Consider the following 12615-nt stretch of genomic DNA (forward strand, 5'->3'; position numbering starts at 1 on the left):
CACCCTTAGCGGGAACCAAACCTGGGTCTCTCTGGACCACAGGCCAACACTCTAACTGCTGAGCCAAACCGGCCAGGGCTGCACTGTTTTTTAAAAGGCCTCCAAATTGTATGAGGCTCAGGTTCCACAACTGAGATCTGCCCCTGGTTGACTCATACTGTGTTTTAAAACTTACTTTAAAATTATGGATAATGCCCAGCCAGCATGGCTCAGTGGTTGAGTGTCAACCCATGCACCAAAAGGTCACCAGTTTGATTCCCAGTCAGGGTACATGCCCAGGTTGTGGGCCCGATCCCCACTGGGGGCATGCCTGAGGCAGCCAATAGATGTTCTTGCTCATCGATGTTTCTGTCTCTCACTCTCTCTCCCTCTCTCTCTCTCTCTCTCTCTCTCCCTCTCTCTCCCTCTCTCTCTCTAAAATCAATAAAAAAGAAAAAAATTTAAATAATAAAAAGTAAATAAAATAAAATTATGGATAGTTGCCCATATTATTAAAAATCAATACACTGAACATTATAACTTGATTTCCCAGTCATTTGAACAACTGGAAATGGCAACACGTGTCCATTGTCCCTCCCAAATGGCTATAGTCAACTAGAGCTGGGTCATGGCTGCCCATTGGGACAAGCATGAGCTGGCGAGCTCGCTGCCTACACCTCTCCCCACCACTTCTTCTCTTACCCCTGGTCCTATCGTCTGAGCTTGCAAACCTGTCTTTTTACTGTATGTCTACCAGGGCACTTGCACAGGTGACTTGCAAATATCCCTAGGTGCATTTGCAATGAATGGATGAAAGAGGAACAGATGCTCCCCTGAACATGGGGGGAAAAAAGAGAGAAAACAAACAAGAGGTGATACCAGGAACAGGCACTTAGGACAAGAGGATAAGACCCAAGAAGACAGTGATGACCTTGGGGGTGGGGGTGAGAGGCTGGGTCTAAGAAGGGGAGAACTGGAGGTCCTGAGGCCAACACAGGAGAGCTATCGCCACCTCCTGCTCTGTGACCTAGTGGCTGACCCATAAGGAAGTCCATAAGGGGTCAGAGTTCGAGTTGACAACCCTGAACTGTGCTGCAGACACACCTACAGACACAATCACTTCCAGTGGCTAGAAGGCCAAGGATCACAGCTGTGGAAGGCAGAGTCCTAAAGGAACCCAAAGACACCTTTCTCCAATCCTTCAGCATGGGAAGGCTGGTGAGGTGACAGCACATGCAGGACTGGGTTGCATTACAGGACTGAAGAGATTTGCAGCTAGCATTAGGGTTCTTAATTAGTATGATTTTGAGTTAATCAAAAGGAAACTAACCCTGGTGGGTCTGACTAATCCGATGAGCCCTTTACAAAGAGAGGTCCTCCTGCAGGCCTGGAAGAAGCATGCCATGATGAGCTGCAGAGCTGTAAGGAACTCAGTTCTACCAACAACCAGTGAGCCTGGAAGAGGACACTGCCCCCCCATCCCAACGCCTTGACTGCGGCCTAGTGAGATGCTGAGCAGAGGACCAGCTCAGTCGGGCCCAGATCCTGACCCACGGGAACTATGAGGGAATCAAAGTGTGTGCTGTTTGAAGCTGGCAATTTGTTAGCCAGCCACAGATGACTGATGGCAAAGAAAAGTCATAACAAAAAAGAAGGTGTCAGGATTGCTTGGACTCAGCAAGAATAGTAGGAGGTGAAGAGAGGGTATAGAGAGGAGCTTAAAACACGCCAGGAAGAATTGTTCTGGGCACTCCCAATGTATTCATTCATTTAAACTTTCCCACTCTTCCCGCCAGCACTTCTAACTCCGTTTTGCATGAAGATGCCGAGTGTTCCACAGGACTTCAGTAACTCTCCCAGTCACAGGGGCAGTCTGGGTTCGAATGAAGCTCGCCCCGATGTGAGAAGCTCCTGTGTCTCCTTTGCGTCACCTGCCAGGCTCGCTCCAGGCCTCAGGAGAGAAAGCCGAGGGCAGCAAGGCACAGTGCTGCTGGGTGAGCACGGGGTGACCCACAGAGCCTGGTGGCATGCCGCTGAGCTAGCCTGCTGCTCCCAAACAGGGGGGCAATGCTGTTCTCCTGGGACCGTCCTCATCAAATTTCACTAATTTTTTTTTTTTTCCACTAAAAAAAGCTTGCATAGAGAGGGAGAAGGATGAGCTTCTGTGCGAGCATATTTATACCCATGGCTATTCCACACCACAGGGGGTATAAATCCCACAGGGCAGCTCCACAGTATGATGGGAAAACTGAGGAGGGCTATGGTTACCAGCATTTCCCAAACGCACTCAAAAAAGAAACTATGCCTACTCACACACACACACACACACACACACACACACGCCTGCAGAGGAAAAACAGTTTACTCCTGTCCAACTCATCTAGGTCACGCAGACCCTTACGTTCAACGCTGGCTTCAGCTGTTTTTATCACAACTTTCACTAAGACAACAATTCTCTGCCAAGTTGCCTTCTTCTCAGCTCCACAATCCTCAGGATAAAAATCTGTTTGGCTTCCTTTTGTTTTTGAAGTTGCTCCGAATAGTTTTTTCTCTACTCAGATAATTCAGCAATGTTCCTTACTCCACCAGTCTCTGGCACGGGGCACCTCCCCGCCGCGGGCATCTCCAAGCTGCCCAGGCTTCCTCCCAGCTCCTCTGCATCCCCATTGCCACACCTCCCTCCGCTTCACCTGTTTTCATGGGCAACCAGGAGCCTGGGGCTCGACCCACTAAGGACAAGAACAGGCTTGTAGAAAGACAGGTAATGCTGAGTCGAAGGCAGAATAAAGCCCCCTCCTCCCATGTTTACATCTTTGTCCCCGGAATCGGTACCTATGCAAAGGGCATGACAATGCAATCGGTACATGGCAAAGGGCACTCAGGTAACAGGTTGATAACCAGCGGGCCTTGCTCCAGGGTTTATCCAGGTGGGCCCAATGGAAGCACAGGGCTCCTTCAATGTGGGGGGTGGTTGAAGGGGAGAGGTCAGAGCCATATCACATGGTAAGAACTTAACCCACTGCTGCTGGCTTTGAAGCTGGAGGAAGGGGCAACAAGCCGGAAAACACAGATGAACTCTAGAAGCTGGAAAGGGCAAGAAAACAACTTTCTTCTAGATCCTCCAGAAGGGAAACAGTCCTGCAAACACCTTGATTCTAGCCCCTGAGACCCACTTCAGACTTCCGACCTCCAAAGTGCAGAATAATAAATTCGTACTGTTTTGAGCCACCTGGCCTGTTGCAGCAGGACTCAGAAAGTAATACGCTCTATATGGGGATGTTGCATAATCACTGAAATGCTTGTGCACATATCACCGGCCTCTACACAGGCTCCGTGGCCAGGCTACTGCTCTCAAACAGAACACGGGTGGGCTTGCTCTGCCTCCTTTCTGACACACCAAGGATTAGTGGTCTGTCCCAGGACCTTATTTACACAAACGACTGGTCAGATCCAAAGAGAGGACTCAAGAATCAGAGAATTCGGGCAGAGGCCCAAAGTCGGCTCATAAAACGTACCATGAGTTATTGTCATATCAGGTCTTCATCTGTCACCAACTGATCTTTTAAGGGATTAGGGATCTCCTGAGACATAAGCAGGCGTGTATGCAACAGATGATACCCGGAGGGCCACGTGCATTAAGTTTGCAAATAAATTCAACCCACCTTTATGTACGTGTATAGTCTGTTTTGGCTTTTGTTTTTGGTGCTGCCAACTATTAAGCAGCTTCTTGGGAACAGGGTCTTTGTTTTGTTTATTGATGAGCCTGTAACACCTGGCACCTTCTGGATGCGCAATAATTCCTCTTTGATTTGGAATGGATTTTGCCCTAAGGAGGGACTCACTCCTAGGAAAAGCCCTTGAGCCTTTTTTTCCACGCTAAGCCCAACCCCAGCTTGACACGCTCCCTGCTCCAGATACCCTCCTCCAATCTCACCCTACTGAGTGCACAAAGGGGCGTTCAACTCGTGCGCCTTCCGCGGAGGGAGAGCACTGTCCCGCGGGATGTGCAGAGACACGGAGTTAGGTTTGTCCAGAAAGTGCAGATCCCAGAAAAAATAAAAACCTTTTCAATTTCTCCGTGGACGTGTATCCAACTCTGATACTTGAGCTGCGAGATATATAAAGTCTGTACCTGTGACCCTCAAACCGAGAGAGACTGTAGGGACTTCAGTCTGCTGGGAGCTCTGTTTATCTGCAAGTAGTCCAGCTTATCTGAGCAGCGCGGTGCGCAGCGAGTCCCGCAGGCGCGCGTCCCCTCCCGGGCAGGAGATCCCCGCCGCGCCCGCCTCCCGGCAGCAGCCCAGCGGCGGGGAAGCCCCGCGGCTCCCACCCACGGCGGCCCAGGCCCTCTCCGTTCACCACGTGCGAGCCCAGGCGCTTTGCAGCCCTCCTTTCTGTCCTGCTGGCTCCTTAACTCTGCCCCTCGCCAGTGCCCGACCCGGGTCTTGCCTCCCGCCCTTGCGCCTCCGCGTCCGCTCGGCCAGCTGCAAAGAGTTAAGACCCGGCTCTGGCTCTCGAGACGCCTCTCGCTGCTCCAAGTCCCTAGTCCCCTCTCGCCGCTTCTGATTGGCTGAGCTCCTGTCAGTAGTAAAAAAGTATCAGATAGCAAACTTGGGACCTTCATAAAGGCGTGGTGGTGATACTCCGCAATCGCTGGCAGCCTATGACATCAGCCAAGAACGCCTGGGATGCCGCTGCTCCTGGCCAGACGCAGGAGGAGGAGGGTCCCGCTGGCTAAGAGTTAATCAGCCCCGCACAGCGAGGGGGGAGCCACCAGTGTTCTGGGGACACTGGTTTCGGTCACTGGCTGCCACTGTACTCCTACCCAGGGGAGCTCCCGGAGAGTTGGATGAATTCTGGGTTGTTAACTGCGCTCAGCTGGGCTCCCGGGAGCCTGTTCCTGGTGGAAAACAGGGGGCGTCTGGCCAAGGGACCAGCGGCTCGCTGAAACTCAACATGACCCTCCTGGGGGCTGAGCACTCTTTGCTGATTAGGAGCAAGTTCAGATCAGGTAGGGCTGAGGCATCTAGCATTCCTTCCTAAACTTTCCTATTCTGCACTTCTCACCTCTAGACGGCTTTCCAACCAATGTCTCCGAGCCCGCCGTGGCTGCTTCAACCTTGTTCCCTAAAAGCACATTTTGGAAGTGAAATTTTTATGTGAACTTGGGGGCCTTTAATGTCTTTCATTTTAAGGACTTTGAGTTGCTGAGTGTGGTTTTTGTTTGTGAAAAGGCCAATCTTTTCATTTTATTTTATTTTATTTTATCTGTATCTGTGAATAGAAAATGTGGAGGTACATCCAAAAGGAACAGGTTTGAAAATGAACAATCAGGAGATTTCAAGTTTGTGATCTGCATGATATTATAATTGCTGAGAAGATGAGCCTGATGCTGTGTATTAGATTACAAGGGTCACTTAAAATGTAGCTAATCCAAACAAATGTATTTCCCAAAAAAGTCACTTGGGGGAAGTAAAAATAGCCAATTTGGAGCACAACAAGTATTTCAAATGACATCACTGTAGAGAAAAAAAAAGTCCAGTGCCACAAATATTTTTTCCCAAACCATCTGATATTTATAAATGGAGAATTTTCCCCCAAATTTCTGTGTTAGTATAACGCATAGAGAAACTACTCAAAGGACGCTGAGTGGAGGTGAGTGGGAGAAGGGTTGGTATAGGCACCCATGGAAGGTATGAGTGCGTGGGGTTCCACGTTTAGACACAGAGACACTTGCCTCCTTAAGTTCTTTCTCCACAATTCTGTGTATAAAATTGATTTTATAAAAGCAGGAATAAGCCACTCAATTAATGGCAGAACTTTTACATTGAAGACTAATTGTTTTATGAAAACTCCATTGTTTAGAGCAGGTGTTAAAAGGATGTTGGCCCAGTCTGCTAGGTTTTCCTTAGCCCTTCTAAATAGGACCGCTCATTGTTTCGCTTGGGATGGATGTTTCAACAATGAGAAGAGTGGATGATAGAAAATAAGGGTGATCTGTGGCTTCTTTGGATGCTCCTGGCTTTCAGATGTCTACAGGGTCCATTGGAGATTTTCTTGTCTCTGTATTGTTGAAACAAGATGAAAACTCAAGTGATGAGCCGGCCATAATACTAAGTGCCCTGAAGCTGTGGGGCGAGTCTGCCAGCCATTGGGTTCAGCGGTGGTTACATCCTTCCTTTCCTTCCCATGGTGAGGTGAGGTGCTTGGTCTGTTAATCCACTAGAGACCTTGCCACTGCTTTGTAATTTGGTCAAAACCGCAAGGCAACACTGCCACCTTTCTGAAGAAAAGAGGATGCAGATTTGTTTTGCAAAAAGCTACATTCCTTTCAAATGCACCCTTGCCAGTTGATGTGGAGGGGGAGGGGTGGGACTGGTTCGTCTCTCAAAGGATTCGGTGAGGTACTGGATAGGATTGCAAAAGAGATTTATCAAACAAATCCTTCCTTCCTAAAGTGCAGACCAGAGGGAAGACAATGTTTGCACGGCTCCTAATTCCTGTCTTAGTGGACTGGTAAAGTCCTGGTGAATCCCAGGTAGACCCTGGAGTTCCTGAGAATTCCAACTGTGGCCTCATTTTTTTCTTAAAGCTTGGACAGGGCTTTGTGTCACAGAAGGGTAGCTTCAGGAAACACGGTGAACAGGGAAACTAGGGTCTGGAAATGGACCAAGGGGATTGATCATTTGAGATGCAAAGGGCTGATCATCTGAAAGGCGGAGAAGAAAAACTAGCAGAATGTAAAACTAAGTAAATGTAATATTGAAGCCAGTGATTATTCTTTCTGGATATAACTATGATAGCTGCACCAACGCAGAAGTCTGGCTGGCAGCGGGCTTACCAAAGGGCTGCTTCTTCCTAAGAGAACCTGGTTTATTTTGTGACTGACAATGGATTCGGAAGCTTTTTTCCGTTTTGATTTCTCTCTCTCTCTCTCTCTCTATCGCTCTCTCTCTTTTCATCCTTTTCTTTCATGAGCTACTCAAAATGGAAACTCTGGCTGCTAATGTTTGCTATGATAGTAGACCCTGGTGTTACATATTTCATTAAAAATATTTCAAAAAATAAATTGCTGTCTGATCGTAGAAGACTCCCTGTATTACAGGGCTTGTTTATAAGTGAAGAGGTAACTGCTTTGACTCTGAAGTTCACAAGTATGGCCACAGTGCCCAGCGGCTTCCTGCAAGCTATAGTCAAGTGACCTTGTTGTTAAGTACAAAATCATGCCATGGGAGCAGTAAACTGTGAAAGTTTACATGTCTGAACATGTTTAATGATATAAACTCATCTTATCTGAAAGGCCACACAGCTTCAGGTTGATTGTATGGGTCTAAAACCAAACTAGCTATGATTTTAGTGAGCAGCTCTACTTATTAGCTATGCAACCTAGAATTGTAGATAAACCACAGAATTCTCTCTGCCTCAGTTTGCCTCATCTCAATAATGAGAAGAATTGTAGGGTTGTTGTGATGATTAAATGTGATTATAGAATTTGACCACAAAGGAAAATGCCTGGCACTTAGTAAGCCTTCAAAAAATATTGTTTTATTATTAATATTATTAGGCAGCCAGATTCTATATTGATCACTTTCTCTCTGAGTCTTGGTTATTTAATCTGTAAATGTCAAGGTTGGACTAGGTGATTTCTCAGACCCGTTAGTAACATTGTATGGATCTCTGAAAATGCATAAAGACGGAACGGACAAAATTGTCATCCGGCCTTGTGGCAGTTGGGCATACGTAGTAGGCAGCCCACATAAATGCAACAAGTAGTATTATTTTTGAACTTACTACATTTTTACTGTTTTTAATCTCACACTTGTTTTGTCAATATCTGTAATCAAGTTATCACTATCAACAATTTTCTTCAATATCATGATTCTTCTGTCAACAAAACACAAGGACTTATATGTATGTGTACACACACACACACACACGCACGCATGCACACATCATGCACAAAGATCAGAAGGAGAGGGAAAGGGCCATGAATAGATTTTGCTTCTAAAGAACTGTTGTGTTTTATTTGTTTCTTTCTCTTTTTCTCCTTCTCTCATTCAAAAAGCTCACACAATGGCAGATTCTGGTACCTGCCATGACCTTGCTTCTAACCCCCACAAATTTTGGGTTGTCAAATTTAGCAAATAAAAATACAGGAGCCCCACTTAAATTTGAATTTCAATTAAACGATGATTATTTTAGCCTACTGTAACATTGAGGGCATACTTTTATCAGAAATCCAGGCATCCTGTATTTTTTTCTGGGAAACCTACCTACAGTCTGAGCAGTCTGTAATCAACACTCTCTGCTTCCTGTCCCATAGCCGATCAGGCTCTTGAGATTCTGGTGCCCAAAGACTTCCCAAAATGCAAACCTCGCATTTTAGACATGAAAGCAGAGGCCCAATGAGGAGGGGATGCCGTGAGCAGGAATTCTGGGTCTCCTGGGCTGGGGTCAGCATATGGATTAAGGGGAGGAAGAAGACAAGCTCAGTAGACAGGCTGCTGAGGTCCGGCGGTCCCGGACTTGGCACCACAACTGAAAGAAGCTAAGGAACACACAGAGCAGGCCCAGAGATGCAGTGGCCGACCTCAGCTCAGTGGGGGTGCTGGAGCACACTGGCACCTCATTCTTCACCATCCAGGGGTGGGCCTCCAGAGTCTGCAAGTGTTCTTTGTCCTTACAGAGAATGCAAGGGGCATCTCAGGACTCCACAGGTCGCCCTCTCTGTGAATTCTGTCTACCATCCTTCAGATCACGGAAAAGGGCTGCTGATTTCTACTTTACGCTAGATCTTTAACATCTCTGAGACTGCATCTTTTTTCTATGAATTGAGGAGACTGGACTGAGAGGTTGGTCCAGAGGTTTTACCATATGGACACTATTAAAGAAATGTCCACCATGATCTCAAGAGAAGTTCAGGCTCTGGCCCTATCTTCATCATTTAATTCATTTTAACCTAGTGCCTTGTTATGTATTATCGAAAAGGCACTCTAATAGATTAAATTATTTGTCTCAGGCTATAAAACTAACTATATAAAGATATAGGTATAGATATATGGATATAAATTTTTTTTTCTTTACCTAATTTAATTGCCTCTTTAGGCCTCATTTTTGTCATCTACAAAATAGAGGATTTAACTGGTTCATCTCTGAAGTCACTTTCCATACATTTAGTATTTTCCCAAGTGAATGGCCCTAAGTATTTTTGTAAAGTTTTGAAGACTATAAGCTTTATAAAAGTATTACTGTTTCTGCTGTTGTATTCTCAGGAAACTTGACATATATTTCTTGAATGAATGAATGAATAATTCACACCTACCATTTTCATATTAACACAGTAGTACTCAAGAAAATCATTTCCATTGTTTCATATGCTTAGTCTTCTTTCCTAAAAGTCATTGACGGCTTTGGCGTGTGAAGCCACCTGAAGCACCAGGGTCTTAACGTGCCCCCCATTCTATCTTGTATGGAAATGACCGGGAGAATATTTCTAAAGTTTGGGAAAACTTGTTCCATCGAAATCTTTCAGGAATTTCTATGAGACGCAATCAGAACAGGAGGATGCGAAGCACAAACTGTCACTCTGGACTTGGGTACAGACTTTCCGTAGCTGAACTTCTCCTCCCGCCTTTGCTGACAACCTCGAATGCCCTTCTCAGCAATGACACGAGTTTTCTCTCTCGGCTACAGCGAGTTACTGCACACTTGGTGGCTGAAAACAGCACAGAGGTATTGTCTTCCAGTCACTGGGTCAGGAGTCTGCCCAGGGTCTCACGCCAAGGTCTGGCAGGGCTGCGTTCTGCTGGGGGCCTGAGGGGAGAACCTGGGCATCCGTCCCGGCCGTGGAGGCCGCCCTGCCCTTCGGCTCCCGGCTTCTTCTGCCTCTTCTAAGGCAGCAGCGCAGCAGCTTCAGAGTCTCTGACTTCGACTCTCTGCCTCTGTCGTCCACATTCAAGACCCTGTGAGTCCATTGGGCTCATCCAGGGTCATCTTCCTTTTTGAGGTCAGCTGGTTAGCCACCTTAATTCCATCCGCACCCACCAAACCCCAGGTGCCACGTGGCTTAGTCAGCACCTGCTGCTCTGACAAAACGCCACAGCCTGGCAGCAAAGCAGTAGGTGCTGGTTTCCTCACGGTTCTGGAGGCTGGAAGTCCAAGGTCAGGGTGCCCGCAGGGTCAGGCTCTGGGGAGAGCCCTCCACTTGGCATGTAGGCCCCCTTCTTGCTGTGTCCTCACATGGCATCGAGAGAGAAACTCAGAGGGGGATCATCTCTGGTGTCTCTTCTCCTAAGGGACTAATTCCATCACCAGGGCCCCACCCCTCCAGACCTCACCTAAACCAATCCCTTCCCAAAGTCCCATCGCCAAATACACTGGCGGTGAGGGCTTCAACATGAATCGGGGTGGGGCACACAATTCAGTCCATAGGACCACATAAGGTGATGTATTATAGGTTCCAGGGATTAAGACATGAGTATCTTTGGCCCTGGCCAGTTTGGCTCAGCAGTTAGAGCGTCGGCCTGCGGTCCAGAGAGACCCGGGTTCTTTTCCCACTAAGGGCACGTACCTCGGTTGCAGTTTATCCCCGGCCCTGGTTGGTCATGCGACTGGCAGCCATTCAATGTGTCCCTTTCACATCAATGTTTCTCTCTCTCTCTCTCCCTCCCACTTTGTCTGAACAAAAAATGGAAAAATATCCTCGGGTGAGGATAAAAAAAAAGACATGGGTATCTTTGGAGTGGGGGAGGGGCATTGCACTGCCTATGACAGCACTTTCAATGCGGCATTCCCAACTTGCACAGCTCCACAGGGCCTCCTGCAGACCTTGTTCTGCAGAACTTTTCTCAGTGTATGGATCCCAGTGTTTTCTCCAGGGTGAGCCATAGGAGACTAATTCCACAGGATGTTAGCAGCTGTTTAGCAGGAAATATTTCTAAAAGAGAGAGCAGAATATAGTGAAAAATTAAACTGCATTTGTTAACTTCAGGATTTCCCCAAAGCTTTAATATGTAATTTCTAGTATGTATTATGGACTTCTAAAAGGCAGGGGTTCCCAAACATGTACTTCATTCACCTGGCAGCGCAGAGGGCACGTTTAGCTGGACAAACGCATGGTGGAAAATTCTGCTCCAAGCAGAGAAAGCCTCAGTTCCCAGCACTGATTTATTTAATGGGGTTAATCTCTATAGGTATGTTGCAGGCAAGCTCTCTCCACCCACCCAGGTAAGAACTCTGATGGTTTCCTTCCTGGCTGCTTATTTATATCTGGCTCACCCTTCACTCCTCACACCTGTTGTTTATTGGTGTCAGGATCAATACCCCACCCCAAGGATTTCCATCATTGGAGTCTACTCCCTGTCGTCAAGGAGCTCACAGGCAATCTGAAAAGTGCAGCATGAGAGTTATATATTTATTCATTCATTCATTCAACACGTTTCTTTCATGGTCCCCTTGTCGTGGAGACTGTGCTAGGAGCTGGGGATACAGCTGAGGAGCAGAAAAGACACTCTTTGTCCTTGCATGGGACCTTGGAGCGGACTCGCCAGTACCCTGGGCATGCTTCCTGCAAACTGCCTCCAGAAGGCCACGCTGGGGCCCACTTAGCTGGACTTAAATGTGTATTTTAAGTCTTAAGTGGAAATTCAAAATGTTTTGTTTTAAAGGCAAAGAAGCCTTCGGAGTCTGCCTCAGGCCTCCTGCTTGAGCACATTGCTGCCGCCTCAGGTCCTCCGGTATTAGATGTACTGGTATACCAGGTGGCCCTCCCACTCTCGTCATTACTTCGCAGCAGCTTTAACCTTACCCTAAACTTTCCCCGTCTTGGTTTTTGTGGGTTCTTTTTTTTTTTTTTTCAATTTTTAATTTATTTATTTATGTATTTATTTTTGTTACAGATGTTTTCCTTTTTCCTTATTGACTCCTTCCTCCCGACCCCCCCACCCCGCCTGGTCCCCAGCATTGTTGTCTATGTCCATGGTTATGCGTCCAGCATATAAATTCTGTGGTTGATCTCTTCCCTCTCCCTGTCCCACTCTTCTGAGGTTTCTCAGTCTGAACCCTACCTCTATGTCTCTGGGTCTATTATATTCATCAGCTTGTTTTGTTCATTGTATTCCACAAATAGGTGAGATCATGTGATATTTGTCTTTCTCTGATTGGCTTGTTTCACTTGGCATAATACTCTCCAGGTCTCTCTATGTCATCTCAAAGGATAAAAGATCTTTCTTTCTTACAGCTGCATAGTATTCCATTGTGTGTCTTATTTTTATCCATAGCTCTTTTCATTATTGGGCATACTAGACATTTTACTTGGTTATTTGTTTTCTATTTGTCCATGAGTGTAGAAATTTTTGTTTTTTTTCATTTTTATTGCTTTACTTCTTAGCTCCTAAAACAGTGATTAGCAGAGACAGAGAGCACCATTTAATGTGTGTTGAATTAATATATTTTATTTTGTGCCCAAAGGATATTCAAAATCAGTAAAAAATAAACAAGATATATTTGTATACATGTTTAGGCATTAAAACTGTAACAGAAAAGGGTGGAGTGAATATAAATACAAAACTCTGGAGTAGCTACCTCTAGAGTGGGAGGGGCAAGATGAGAAAGGGAGTGTGGCCAAGGTCAAGAAAA

At 46.5% G+C, this 12615-nt stretch overlaps 1 protein-coding gene across 1 annotated transcript in view; it reads left to right on the forward strand.

Moving 5' to 3' along the window:
* The first annotated feature begins 4640 nt into the window (after window positions 1-4640).
* The window catches only part of MYOCD (myocardin), a 92876-nt gene continuing 84901 nt past the window's right edge, over window positions 4641-12615 (forward strand). Inside the window, exon 1 of the mRNA XM_036268931.1 lies at window positions 4641-4990. Coding sequence (XP_036124824.1) covers window positions 4936-4990 — 55 coding nt within the window. The 5' untranslated portion in view covers window positions 4641-4935. The remainder of the gene's footprint in view (window positions 4991-12615) is intronic.

This window comes from Molossus molossus, unplaced genomic scaffold (genome assembly GCF_014108415.1).
Source record: "Molossus molossus isolate mMolMol1 unplaced genomic scaffold, mMolMol1.p scaffold_m16_p_19, whole genome shotgun sequence".
Taxonomy (NCBI): Eukaryota; Metazoa; Chordata; class Mammalia; order Chiroptera; family Molossidae; genus Molossus; species Molossus molossus.